This window comes from Somniosus microcephalus, unplaced genomic scaffold (assembly GCF_052327205.1).
Source record: "Somniosus microcephalus isolate GS21.2 unplaced genomic scaffold, FLI_Smic_1.0 unresolved_chr6, whole genome shotgun sequence".
In the NCBI taxonomy this organism is placed as follows: domain Eukaryota; kingdom Metazoa; phylum Chordata; class Chondrichthyes; order Squaliformes; family Somniosidae; genus Somniosus; species Somniosus microcephalus.
Genome location: NW_028225184.1, coordinates 33,539,092 through 33,554,283, shown reverse-complemented (window position 1 = coordinate 33,554,283; position 15,192 = coordinate 33,539,092). Strand labels below are relative to the sequence as shown.

Here is a 15,192-nt window from a genome sequence, read left to right as displayed (position 1 = left end):
CTCAACATGATCCACGCTCCTGGTCTCTCCGCAAGACATAGTTGCCTTAAAAACTCCAGTCCCATCCGAGTCTCTTACTAAGATATGCTTTCTCCCTTTCATCCCAGGACCTGTTCATTGAGCGACTCCTTGTCCTCAGTGTTTTCAGTTCCCATGTCAGTTTCTCTCCCCACCCCGTGTGTTCGGAGCTCGGCTGTGTTCCTAAACCTCTCCCTCCTCTAACACCCAAACCCACCATCACCTCCCCTAGAAATTTTCATCTCAGTACACTCCTCTATTCCTAAAGTCATCCACTCAGATGCCACTGATCCTTCAACTCCTTCCCTTGCCCTGCAAAAGAAACCATCCCCTTATCCCGCTCACCCTGCCCTGAACTTGAATTGCATTTTATTTCCTATTATCTCCCATCTCCCCATATGCCCTATCTGAACTCGTTCTGATCACGAACACCACCTCCTGCTCCATTGACACAAGAGAGCACAAGTACCTCCCTGCTCTGCAGAAAGTGCCAGGGAATATTTACCATTCACCTGTGAGGAAGGTAAGGACCTCGGGTTAAAGTTTCATCCAAGGTTTGGTATCTCCACAGTGCATCACTCCCTCAGTACTGCAGTGGGCGTGTCGGCCCAGATTATGAGCTCCAGTGTTTGGAATGGGGCTCGAACCCACAATCATCTGACTCAGAGACGAGAGAGTGATAAACACTTACTGCACTGAACTTCGCACATCACAAAGATGGAGAATTCTAAGATGTTTCTCCACTCGCTTTGATGGGTTATCCCACCATTTGCTTGCAACTTTAGATGCCCTGAAAAGTGCATTAGCGCCTTCTGTCGGCGAACAACGCCATCACAAAAGCAGGTCACTAACATCAATCCCTTTCTATTTCGGTAGAGCTTAAATTCATAGCATGATACCGTCTCTCAGGAACAGAAGTAATCCACTGCACCCATCATGTCTGTGAAAGCTGTGTGAAAGAGCTGTACAATTGTGTCCCACACCCCAGGTTTTAAATTAAAGCTGGACATTAGCGCCCTTCAATACATGTCCAATTGAATCATGAGTGTTCCGGTGGAATCTGTATCCAGCACCTTTTCACTTATTGCTTTACCAATCTTAAAATCATCGGAGTGAAGAAATTCTCCGCCGGTCCCTTCTTGTTCCTTTCTCATTTATTTTAAGTCACTGAGCTCTATTTATGGACCCAGTTTCCAGAGGATACAGATTCTCCCTATTTGCTCAAACTTACCCCTCTTAATTTAGAATACACCAATAAGGTTCTCCCTTAACCTTCTCTGCACAATCGCAGATTCTGCAATCTCTCCACGTAACTGAAGTCCCTCACCCCCGGATCATCCTGGTAAACCTTCACTTTACCCTATACAAGTCCTTGACATCGTTCTTAAAGTTTGGTGCCCAGAACACTACACTATACTCCAGCTGCCAGCAAGTCAATGCTTTATAAATGTTTAGCATGATTTTTACCGTAGAACTTCAGCTGAAACCTGAAATTACCCTGAATGAAGAATCTGGCGTGTATTTACCCGGAGAGAACATCACAATTACCTGCAATGGCGACATAAATTCCCCGGGTAGCGATTATACCTTTTATAAAGATGGGGGCAAACTTCCATTTCCCACTACCAGCAGAGTGTCTGACATTGCGTCAACCAGCAGATATCAGCAAGGAGATTACCAGTGCAAGTATGGATACCTTGTCAACGAGCAATGGACATGGTCCTCACTTAGTCCCTCGGTGTGAGTAACAGTAACAGGTGAGTGAGACGGGCAGCGTTTTTGCAATATCACAACTGGTAGGTTTTTTATTTATCTGGAGAGACTAGGTGAGATGTTTTTGTACCTTAAAGCTGAAAAGAATAAGGGGCGGCTCAATAGAGATGTTCAAAATTATAAGGGTTATCGACAGAGTAAATAAAATAGAAACTGAACCAAAGGCACAGATTTAAGACCATTGGCAAAAGATCCAGAGAGGAACTAAAGAGCACTGTGTTACACGGCGAGATGTTGTGATCTGGAATGCCAAGCCTGGAAGGGTGCTGGAGACATATTCAATAGCAACATTCAAGAGGGAATACATTTTTGATGCATAGTAATGACCTGGACTTGGTTATACAGATCATAAGTCTCAAAGTTGGCAGACGAGAGGAAACTCGGAAATATAGTGAGCAATGAGGAGGACAGTAATAGACCTCCGGAGGACAATTACACAATTCCAAACCAGCGACCTCCACCAACCAGAAGACAAGAGCTTCAGGTGTATGGGAACACCATCACCACCAGGCACCCCTCCCACTCTCAGACCATCCTGACTTGGAAATATATTGTAATTCCTTCATTTTTCATAGCATTAAACCGTGGAACTCCCTGCGGGAGCACTGTGTGAGCACCTTCCCCACACAGATTGCGTCGGATCAAGAAGAATACCCACCCCCATCTTCTCAAGGCCAACTTGATATAGGGAACAAATGACGGCCTTACCATCAGTGGCCTCATCTGGAATGATTCAAAAATATTTTGGGACCACCGAAATAAATCCATTATTTGAAATGCGAATCCGCAGAGTTAACGTGGAGGTTCAGTAATCTTACCACATGTTCATCTTCGCTAAATTAGCAGAAATAGCGATGCCCAATTAAGCATTTTCCTTGTTCCGCCTGTATTCCAGAGTAACTTTTCTGGCCTAATATCTGACTTTGGAAAGAGAATCGAAGCTGATTTATTTTCTTTGACTCTGCCATTTGATTTCCTACATTTCAGCTGTGACTTGAGCTCCAAAGTATTACATTGTCTGTGAAGCGATTTAGGAGTTGCTGAGTTCCTGAAAGGTGCTATATAAATGCAAGTTTTCTCTTGCTTTTAATCAGGTCCCGAACTCCACTTTTGTGGAATCTCAGTCCCCAATGAAAGGACTTCCCTCCAACGTAGCACAATCACTTTTGAGTGAACAAATGACATGAACAACCGCAGATCTATTTCTAATTGTGCTTTCCGTCAATTTTACCTCAGATCCGCTAACAAAGCCAGTGATGTCTCTTGAACAACCGAGTGGGGTGTATGTAGTAGGAGAGAGGGTCACCATTACCTGCACTGTGACCGGAGATTATCGCAATAAAGCCTTCTACTTTGACAGAGATGGCCCAATGCTGTCCTCTAGCCCAATCGTAACAAAGGCAACATTGCAACATTCCTGATTACACAGCGTAACCAAAGAGGGCGGTACCAATGCCAGTATGGAATCTCCTTCAAGGGAAGGCAATTATTTTCCCCGCTGAGTGAGGCTATTACGCTGACAATAGTAGGTGAGTAACAGGGGGCAGAGTTTATTAATATGTCTATGCAACATGCTTGGGATTTTCAAAAATCCATGTGTTATTCACAATACCAAAATGAAATGTTTAACGTTAGGAGAAAGGAATAAAAGCGAATGGCCTTTGATCTCATTGCTCAAAGCTTGACAGGATCCGTGTAACAATGGCCCTGAATACACCGCTGTGCATCTACTGTTATTAACAGCAATACTGAGATATTGCACCTGAAATTTGTCTCGGGTGGAGGAGCAAAAAAGACGAAAGTGAATCGGCTGCACGTTTTTACGCTATCCGATTCCATTGTGTGTGATATTAAACCTACTCGCTCAGCAGAAAACTGGCCGGTGGTCATTTACATTGTCCTGGCTATATCCAGCTCACAGCTTACAGCTCATGGTGGGCAATTGTGAGCAAATCCACCAAGCGGGAAAGAGCTTGTTTCGGGCCGGTTTCACGATATACACTCCGCCCGATTTTACCATTAATTTACTTCAGTACAACGTAAAATCGGGTCGGCTGATTGGGTCACAACCTTTCGGAAATTACTTTCATTTGACTTCAAGGAGAGTATAATAGTCTGGGGTGAAAAGCGGATTGCAGAACCGTTCACGCCCGGCGGGATATTGATTTCTTGTTATCCTCACAGCTCATCCTCACAAACCATTAATATCACTTAACCTTCTGGATCAAACATTTGTGAGAGGGGAGATGGTCAGAGTTACCTGTAGAGCCCGATCTCCATATTCAGGGAGCATGTTCTATTTGTACAGAGGAGGGCAAAATAATCCAATCAAAATGGTCAAAGCCAATTCATGGGAATCCGCGATCATCTTTGACATCACGGACAGCATGGGGACTGGGTCAGAAGATTACTCCTGTGTGTATAAGGGAACAATGTCAGAGCGGCAGATAACCTCAGACCGAAGTGATACCGTGGAGGTAACGGTAATGGGTAAGAATCAATTTTTTCACTGTAATACAATCGGATATCACTGCTTGTCTCTCACATAATGACAATATCGGAGAATGAAACATATGGCCTGCGGTAGCATTACATGGGCGATAGCGATTTGCCGCTCATTTTATGACCCGCCTGATTATGTTTTCCATTTAATTATGTGTACAAAATCAAATTGCGGCCGCCTGATTCAAGGATCCGCCTAAGAAAATGTTTATCACTAGAGGTTCGAACAATCAACGATTAGTGCTACAATGACAGCACGGCGCCAGGGATTTAACCCCACTGAGTGTACTGTCATCTCAAGAAGCTCTGCAAGCTGACAGGAGAATCTGCGTGCTGAGATTTTCAATAAGATCTTGATATGCACGATATTTTAATCTAATTATCTCGTGGGTTTCCATCTCTCTCCCTGCATTGCATTTCGATAGTATTTCAATTCCACGGGACCTTCACCAGCCAGAACGACAAGGGCAGCAGACTCATGGGAGCAACATCCGCTCCAAATTCACCTCCACATAAACACTGTGACTACTAGAGCTGGTCGGAGGCAGGGAATTCTGTGGCGAGTGTCTCACCTCCTGACTCCACAAAGCCTTTCCACCATCTCTTTGCACAAGTCAAGAGTGGGATTGAATACTCTCCACATCTCTGGATGAGAGCAGCTGCAACTCAGGAAGCGTGACACAATCCAAGACAAAGCAGGTCACTTGATTGGCAAATTATGCAGCACTTTAAACAGTCACTCTATCCACCACCGGCACAAAGTGGCTGCAGTGTTTACCATCTACAAGTTGCACTGCAGCAAGTCACCAAGACTTCTTCGGCAGCACCTCCCAAACCTGCAACCTCTCCCACCTAGAAGGATAAGTGCAGGAGGCGCATGGGAACACCACCACCTCCATGTTCACCTCCAAGTCACAAATCAGCCTAACTTGGATATATATCGCTGTTCTTTCATCGTCGGTAGGTAAAAAATTTGAACTCTGACATTGTTTTCCACTTTGACCACACCGGCCTCGCTAAGGTTCAATTAGAAAACCACCCACACCTTCTGAAGGGGAAACTAGGATTGACAGTAGTTGTTGGCCACGCCAGTGACAACCACAACGGTAAAGATAACAATAATTGCGTGCTCACAAAAACGGCTTAATTATTTGAAATGAGTGACTATCAAAGCCTCGCTGATTTTGGTTGCTCTCTGCCTTCCGTTGGTGGAGGTATCTTACTTCTACTGCTGCCGGTCGCTGTTAAGGGAATAATGGAGACTTTTACTCTCTCTGATCTCATCTTCACTTGGGCTAAATTAGCAGCAGTGGGCTTTTCAAAGGAACCTTTTTGTTTTTTCGCTTGTACCCCAGAGTAAAATCTCCGGCCTAAAACCGAACTTTGGAGAGTGAACTGAAGCTGATGTAGGTTCTTTCGCACCGCCATTTGATTTCCTACATTACAACAGCGAAAATACTTTAAAATTACTAAATTGGCTGTAAATTGCTTTGGGACGTTCCAAGATCATGAAAGGCGCTAGAAAAATGCAAGTCTTTTTTTCTTCATAATCGAATCCCCAACTCTCCTTTTGTGGAATCTCTGTATCCGATGTGAAACTGTGCTTCAGCACCGCACAATCATCATTGAGATCCCAACCTTGCACTTTACATGAAAATCCCCAGATGCATTTCTAATTGTACTTTCTGTTTATTTCACCACAGCTCCGCTAACAACACCAGTGATAACTCTTGATCAACCGAGTGGGGTGTATGTTGTAGGAGAGACGGTCACCGTTTCCTGCACCTTGACTGAAGATTAACGAGATAAATTTTTCTACTTTTACAAAGATAATCAATATCTGCAATCCTATCAAAATATCAGAAAGGACAACATTGGAAAAATCCCAGTTACCAGTAAAGGCCAGAGAGGGCGGTACCAGTGCCACTATAAAACCTCTGTCAAGGGAAGACGGTTAGAATCTCATCGTAGCGAGTCTGTGACGGTCACTGTAGCAGGTGAGTGACAGGGATCAATGGATTTTGTATGATTTTATCAAGCTCTTGGAATTTTTATAAAATCATGCTTTAATCATTGGAACAACATGAATGTTTTAATATTAGGATAGAGGAAGAAACCGAATGGGTTTTGAACCTATTGATCAATTCTCGAAAGTATTCATGTAATTCTGGACCTGTGTTCAATTGATGTGAATCCATTACCGACAAAGGGCATTACTGGAGATAAGGCGATGAAACTCGTCACGGGCGGTAGCTCAAAACGGGCGCTAGCGATTCGGCCGCCCGTTTTCAGCCCTGCCTGATAAAGCTTTCCATTTAATTATGTGTATAAAATCGAATCATAAATACTATGTTCAAGGATCCACCTCCAAAAAAATGTCCCACTTCATGTTTAAACTTTAAATTTTATTGCCACAATGAAAGCACAGCGTGTGGGATTTAACTCCACTGAGTGTAGTGTCAGCTCAAGAAGCTTTCCAGATGGGCTGGCCATAACAGATTACAGGTTTCTCTGTCCGAGAACAGAATCTGCGTGCCAAGACTTTCAAAATGATCCTATTATGTGTGATATTTTAATCGAATTACTTTGTGGGTTTCCATATCTCTTTCTTCATTGCATTTCGTCAGCATTTCACTTACACGGGACCTCCACCAGCCAGAAGGACAAGGGCAGCAGGTGCATGGGAACAACATCCACTCCAAATTCACCTTCAAATAAACACAGTGGCTACGAGAGCAGGTCTGAGGCAGGGAAATCTGCGGCGAGTGTCTCACCTCCTGACTCCACAAAGCCTTTCCACCATCTCCTTGCACAACTCCAGAGTGTGATTGAATACTCTCCACATCTCTGGGTGAGAGCAGCTGCAAATCAGGAAGCGTGACACATTCCAAGACAACGCAGCTTACTTGATTGGCAAATCATGCAGCACATTAAACATTCACTCTGTCCACCACCGGCGCAAAGTCGCTGCAGTGTTTCCCATCTACAATATGCACTGCAGCAAGTCACCAAGGCTTCTGCGGCTGCTCCTCCCAAACCAGCGTTCTATTCCTCCTAGAAGGACAAGGGCAGCAGGTACATGGGAACATCACCGCCTCAAAGTTCCCCTCCAAGTCACACACCATCCTGACTTGGACATAGATCGCTGTTCCTTCATCGTTGGTACGTCCAACCCTTACAATTCATTACATTGTTGTGCACTTTGACCACACTGGCCTCACTAAGGTTCAATTAGAAGGCCACCCACAGCTTCTGGAGGGGAAACTAGGGATTGACAGTAGTTGCTGGACATGCCAGCGACAACCACAATGTAATTATAAAAATAATTGTGTGCTCACAAAAACGGCTAAATTATTTCAAAAGTGTAACACTCAAAGCCTCGCTTAGATTGGTTGCTCACTGCCTTCTGTTGGCGGGGGTATCATACTTGCAGTGGTACCAGTCGCTGCTATGGGAATAATGAAGACTTTCACTCTCTCTGATCTCATCTTCACCTTGCTAAAGTAACAGCACTGGGCATTTCAAAGCAACCATTTCCTTGTTCCGCTCGCATCCCCGAGTAAAATCTCTGGCCTGAAACCGGACTTTGGACCGAGAACTTGAGCGGATTTTGGTTCTTTGGCACCACCATTTGATTTCCCACATAACAACAGCGAATACACTTCAAGATTACTAAATTGGCTGTAAACTGCTTTAGGACGTCCCATGGTTATGCATGGCGCTAGAGAAATGCAAGTCAATCTTTTTTTATAATCAATTCCCGAACTCCCCTATTGTGGAATCTCTGTATCCGATGGGAAACTGTGCTTCAACACCGCACAATCATCAATGAGTTCCCAACCTTGCACTGCACGTGGAAATCTGCAGATCCATTTCTAATTGTACTTTATATTTATTTTACCACAGATCCGCTAACTACACCAATGATATCACTTGATCAACCGAGTGGGGTGTATGTAGTAGGAGAGGCGATCACCATTACCTGCAATGTGACCGTAGATTATCGAGACAAATCGTTCTACTTATACAAAGATAATCAATACCTGCAATCTGATCAAATGGTCAGAAAGGACAACATTTTAACAATCCCGGTTAACAGTACTGACCAAGGAGGGCGGTACCAGTGCAAATATGGGACCCTCGTCAATGGAAGGTGGTTAGAAACTCAGTGCAGTGAGTCTGTGATGGTCACTGTAGCAGGTGAGTGACAGGGAGCAGAGGATTTTAGTATTTTTCCAGCACTCTTGGTATGTTTATAAAATCATGCTTCTATCACTGTAACTGAATTAATGGTTTAATATTTGGAGAGAGGAATAAAACAGAATTGGTTTTAAGAACATAAGGATATAAGACACAGGAGCAGGAAAGGCCATTTGGCCCTTCAAGCTTGCTCTGCCATTCAGTAGGGTCATTCGCAATCTTCTACAGCATCTCCACTGTCCTGCACTATCCACATATCCCTTGATTCCCTTAATATTCAAAAATCTATCTACCTCTGTCTTGAATATACTCAACGACTGAGCCTTCACAGCCCCATGGGGTACTGAATTCCAAAGATTTGTCATCCAGCCAGTGTAAAAATTTCTCCTCATCTCATTCCTAAATGGCCGAAACCTTAACCTGAGACTGTGGGCCTTGGATCTAGACTCATACTTCTCCACATTCTGTTCCATTTGCCCTGTCCCTGCCAACTCACTTTGCCTGTCTATATCACCTGGAAGCCTTCTTGCATTCTCCTCACACCTTAAGTTGCACCAGCTCTGTATCATCAGCAAACTTGAATATATTACAATTGGTCCCCTAATCCAAACCATTGATGTAGATTGTGAAAAGCTGAGGCCCAAGCAAAGATCCTTACATAACCCCACTTGTTACAGCCTGCCAACCCGAAAATGAATCTTTTATTGCAACTCTCTGTTTTCTGTCCGTTAACCAATCCTCAATACATGCAAATATATTATCCCCAATCCCATGAGCCCTAATTCTGTTTAGTAACCTCGTGTTTGGCACCTTATCGAATGCCTTCTGAAAATTCAAATGCACCACCTCCACTGATTCCCCCTTATCAATTCTGCCATTTACAACTTCAAAAAACTCCACCAGATTTGTCATACATGATTTCACTTTCATAAATCCGTGTTGACTCTGTCAATGATATTTGTATTTTCTGAGTGACCTATTACCATTTCCTCAATAACAGATTCGAACTATTTCCCTACTACTGATGTCAGGCTAACTGGCCTGTAGTTCCTCGTTTCCTCTCTCCCTCCTTTCATACATAGTGGGGCTAGGTTTTAATCTGATTCCTCAACTCTTGACAGGATTCATGTAACATGCCCTGCAATCACTCGCTGTGCACCTGCTCACCGCAAAGAGCATTACTGGAGATAGTGTGACATTCCTCACGGGAATTAGCGTAAAACAGGCGAAAGCGAAACAGCCGCCCGATTCACACCCGACAGATTTCTGATTCCATTGCAGGCAATTGAAATGGAAATCCGGCGATGTGTAAAACGTGCTGATGTTGAGCTATCGCCTGCTTTAGGCTACTGTACAAGACGAATTTATACTCCATTGCGTCTGAATGTTGTGCATTCAATCCCGACGAAATACATGAGCTCACAGTCCATGGCGACACTTGGAGGGTAACTTTAACCACATCCTCCAGGTGGAAAAGAGGCGGATAGGGATCGACCTTCCATTTTACTCTCCGCCCAATTATACCCTCCATTGACTTAAATGGAATCTAATATCGTGCTAGTTTACCATTGTCCCTGTGACTGAGTACTGAGGGAATGCTGTTTGATGGAGCTGAGAGATTGGATATTTAGCGATGTGAAGACAACACATTCTGACAGGGGGCGGCCGGCTATCTCTTAAAATCACGCAAAATCTGACCCTGATTTCCAATTTTACTCACTAAATGTCTGGAACTACCACAGTGGAATGTTTAACGTCAAATGGCTTCTTCCTGCCAAAGTTTTAACTCCACTGAATGTATGGTCACCTCACGAGGCACCGCCAGTGTGGGTGGCCTTGTCAGATTACAGATTCTCAGTCAGATAACCGAAACAGTGGAATGAGATTTACAAAAACATCCTGATACGCAAAATATTTTAACTTAAGTACATTTAAGGTTTCATATCACTCAATGGATTTCGTCTGCACCTCGAAATCCCTCGAATTCCATCATAAAAAAGGACGATGGCAGTCGTAGCATCTGAACAGCATAATCTCCTAGTTCCACCTCCAAGTCACACACCATCCTGACTTGGAAATATATTTGGCGTTCCTTCATCGTCGCTCGCTCAAAATCTTGGAAGTCCATACCGAACAGCATTGTGGGAGCATAAATGGGTTAAAGAAGAAGACTGACCATCATCTTCTCAAGGGCTACTGGGTTCGGGCACTAAATGCCAGCCTTGCCAGCGAAGCCCACATCCTACAGCCGAGCAACTCTGCACTGCCTGATGTGAAATGTAAATCCACACAGTTTATGGGAGTTGTTCACTATTTTTATTCAGGTTATGGCTCGACTAATTTAGCATAAATGTGAATTTCAAAGGAAAATATCTTCTCCTGGTATCAAAGATGGTAATTTCAGCGATAAGCCCAGATTTTGGAACAAGATCCCCAACTGATTTATTTTCTTTTTGAAACCATCAGTTCCCTTTTTGTCGAATCTCAATTGCCGATACGAACATTTCAATTAAACACGTCACAATCGTTATTGAGTTACCAGCCTTTCATGGCACAAGAACATGCAGAAATCCATTTCTGTTGTTCTTTACATTCATTTACCACAGATGCAGTAACAATACGAAATATATCAACGTGGAAGAGTGTGACATGATATATTTGGTACGAAGAACGAGGAGAGACAATAAAAACTAAAAGCTACAACGCTAAAGTGTATGTGTATCCAGAGAAATCTGGAGGTATTTGTGCACACATTGTTGAAGGTGGCAGGGCAGGTTGACAAAACGGTTATACAAGCATACGGGATCCTGAACTTCTTAAATAGCAGCATAAAGTACAAAAGCAAGGATGTCATAATAAACATTTATAAAACACTTGTTCGGCCTCAACTGGAGCATTGGGTCTAATTCTGGGCACCGCACTCTAGGAAGGGTTGGAAGGCCTTAGAGAAGGGCAGAGAAGGTTTACGAGGACGATTCCAGGGAGGACGAACCTCAGTTCCGTGGATAGAGTAGAGAAGCTGGGGTAGTTCTCCTTAGAGCAGAGAAGGTGGAGAGGAAGTTTGATTTGTACAATCAGACCTGCGTCCCCTGGTTACCTACCTTGCTGTTACTGGAAAAACGTTCTCCTTATTTAATCTATCTAAACGCTTCATGATTTTGATCACCTCTATTAAATCTCTACTCAACCTTCTCTGCTCTGACGAGTCAATCACAGCTTCTCCAGTCTCTCAATATAACTGAAATCCCTCTTCCCTGGAACCATTCTGGTAAATCTCCTCTACACCATCTGTAAGGCATTGACATCCTTCCTAAAGTGTAGTGCCCTATTCTGGGACACAGTATTCCTACATGGCGTCTAACCAGTGATTCCTACAGCTTTAGCATATCTTCTTTGACTTTGTAGTCTAAGCCTCTGTTTGATACAGCTTTTCTTTAAATGTAACCTCAGCCTATCCCGCCACATTCAAAGACTTGTGCATGTGCTCCCCAGGTCCCTCTGTTCCTGCACCACGTTTGAAATTGTACAATTTCGTTTAAACATTCCCTCTTAATTATTTCTACGAAATTGTGTCACTTCACACTTATCTGCATTAGATTTCATCTGCCATGTTTCTCTCAATTTCACCAGTCTCTCTATGTAATCCTGAAATAAAAACAGAACATGCTGTAAATACTCAGCAGGCCAGGCAGCCTCTGTAGAGAGAGAAACAGTGTTAACGTTTCACATCGATGATCTTTCCTCAGAACTGGAAAACTTAGAGTTATAAAACATTTTAAGCAAATGCAGAGGCAGTGAAATGGGGAAGGGAGGAAAGATCAAATGGGAAGGTCTGTGTTAGGTTGGAAGGCAGGAAAGATTAAATTACAGTAGGTCTGATTGTACAATGCAAAAGGAGATGGTATGGGACCAGTAAAGAAACAAAAGCTGGGTCTAGAGGAAGTGTAAATGGGAATAGCAGAATCATGTCCCCTTGATGTGTGTTGATATCATCCTCACTGCTCACTATATTTTCGACTGTCTTGTCTTCTCCAAACGTTTCAGTTATCCCCTGTGTACACAAGCCCAGCTCATTCATATTTTGGTTCTCAAGAATAAGTCTATATTGCATTTTGAATCGATGGTCACTACTTGTTCCTTTCGAATTACAGGTCTACCCAAACCAAATATATCAATGGATTCCAATGTTCTTGTGAAGGGTGGATAAGTCACCTATAACTGTACAAGCTCACGGGAGCTTCCTGGCATCACATTTTACTTATACAGACATGGAGAAACGAATCACTCGGATGTCCAGCATGCTGCTGCAGGGTGTAATTCTCTCACCTTCACCATCAGGAATATAGGTCATTCCGATGGAGGAAGTTACACCTGCCTGTACAAAGCGGATGTGAGCGGAAGGCGGCTAACATCGGCTCTGAGTGACCCTGTACATATAACTGTAGGAGGTGAGTGAGATTCACAGAGTCACTGTATTTATCGGACCCCAGCACAAGGGGTGCTTGCATCATAGTTAGTGTGCATCAGTTGTTCTGTTTAAGGATTAAAGCTGGCATGTAAATGACATCAATATGTTAAAATTCTTATTGGATGTTGACTCATAGGCTGCCCACTTTACACCCCGTCATACAGGACTGAACAGGTGGGCGATGTGACATTGCCCACTTTTATGCCAGTGCTCGAATACCCCTTGACTCTTATTCCATTAAGTGTTTGCTACTTACTGCGTGACTGATGGCAGAACTAAAGCGCTAACCATTGGATGGTTTTACTTCTCCAACTCCGATTAAAAGTTTGATTCACTCGCTTTCTTCTGTAGTTCCTCATCGATTCTATAATAGTGCAAGATTAACCCTAGGGAAGCTGAGAAAAAAAAATATTCACGTCACCGACTTTAACAAAAGGTCATTTTAACCTGGTAAGCAATAAGCAAAACAAACAATCTGCTGTTTGAAATATACAACAGTTCAGTCGGCGTCTGTGGAGAGAGCAGGATGTTGTGACAAAGGTCCGCACCTAAAAAATTAGCTCAACTCATTCTTTCCTCGCATGCGCAGTTTTGACCCAATGACCAGAATGAAACTTACAGAATGAAACTGACTAATTTACGTGCAATCTGTTATATTTTTGCCGCCAGCTGGGAACAGTCACTTTGTCCCAGAACACGGTTAATATTAAATGAAAGAATCAAAGAATGAACGAGGCAACTAATCAATCGAACAATGAGAATCAGCTTCGTGCTGCGTCATGTTCTCCCAATGCATTGTGACGTCAACTGCATGCCAAACCCCCGCCGACTTTATTACTGATTCGCTGATTTTGCAGCACTGATTTAATGCGGGTCATTTATTATAAAAAACAGAGGAGGAGAGAACGACTTTGAACATCTGAGGCACGTTTTCGAAACAGTGAAAATCCAAGGAACCGCTAACATTAAGTATCGCGAGTGTTGGAAATGCTATGCCATTTTATGTGAAGAGACAAGGGAATCTGAGGTCGTTCTCCTTAGAGCAGAGAATGTTAAGGGGAGATGTAATAGAATGGTTCAAAATTATGAGGGTTTACGATAGAGCAGATAAGGAGAAACTGATTCTACTGGCAGTAGGGTCGATAACCATAGGGCACAGATTAAAGATCACTGGCAAAACACAGAGGTGAGATAAAATTATTAAATAAACAAGCGAGTTGTTGTAATCTGGAATGCACTGCCTGAAAGTGAGGTGGAAGCAGATTAAATAGTAACATTCCAAAGGGAATCGGATATATACTTGAAAGTGAGAACAAAATGCAGGGCTGTGGGGAATGAGCAGAGGTGTGATACTATTTGTATAGCTCTTTCACAGGCACGATGGGCCAAATGGACTCATTCTTTTCTGTGCAATTCTATGATATTATATCAACCTTTTAATTTCTTATGTATTTTTTCTGCTTTGGAATTCACTCCGGATCCACTGCCTATCGGTGGCTTCTGTTAAGCTGCAGACTATCTATTTTTTGTAGGAACTGTTGTTTAACTTGGTTACGCTGTGTCCCTTTACCTCACTTAGATAAATCCTTTGCGCTGGAGGCTGGTGTTGGCTCTGCTGTGGGTCTGATTCTCATCTTTGTTCTGTTGGGTGTGTGCTTCTGGAAGAAAGGTGGGTTAATCAACATGCATTATCCGTTCATTACAGACACGCAGACCATGCTTACAGCCGCCTCTCCATGAACACAGTACTGACAACCTCCTCCAACCATCTCCCACTTCACCCATAAGCTCGGACTGTAAATATTTGGAAATCGTAGACTGACAGGCGAAATAGCGAGGGTCGAAGCAGAAAGGGTCCTGGGTAGAAATGCGTCTTTGGTGGAAGCACATAACGGGAGTATTTTAAATAGCCGCCTGTTATTTGCTCCATCCGATATTTAGTATCATTGATTTCAATAGAATGTAGATTTTAACGTAGAATGGGCGGCTCAACGCTACTGCTAATTTTGAGCAACTGCATTACTGGGGTACAAATGTGTCTTACTTGATCGTGCAAGATGGATGATATCGCATTTGCCACCTATGGTGTTCCCCATGTATGGAACTGAATGTCCTGTGGGGTGTAGAACATGCAGAGTGAGCGATACCGCCCATTTTCCTTTACCAGTCAAGTGGAATTCCAACCCACAGTGTCACATTGTAACGAATGAATCGAAAAACTCGGTATTCTT

The 15,192-nt window shown here is 43.3% G+C and overlaps 1 protein-coding gene and 1 pseudogene across 1 annotated transcript in view; both read left to right on the top strand.

Moving 5' to 3' along the window:
• Positions 1-3,271, top strand: part of LOC147087184 (Fc receptor-like protein 5) — a 64,068-nt gene extending 60,797 nt beyond the window's left edge. The window contains exon 5 of the mRNA XM_085978208.1: positions 3,028-3,271. Within this exon, the coding sequence (XP_085834334.1) occupies positions 3,028-3,212 (185 nt within the window). The 3' untranslated portion in view covers positions 3,213-3,271. The remainder of the gene's footprint in view (positions 1-3,027) is intronic.
• An 853-nt stretch (positions 3,272-4,124) lies between these two features.
• LOC147087183 (leukocyte immunoglobulin-like receptor subfamily B member 3) lies at positions 4,125-14,701 on the top strand (annotated as a pseudogene).
• The last annotated feature ends 491 nt before the right edge of the window (positions 14,702-15,192 follow it).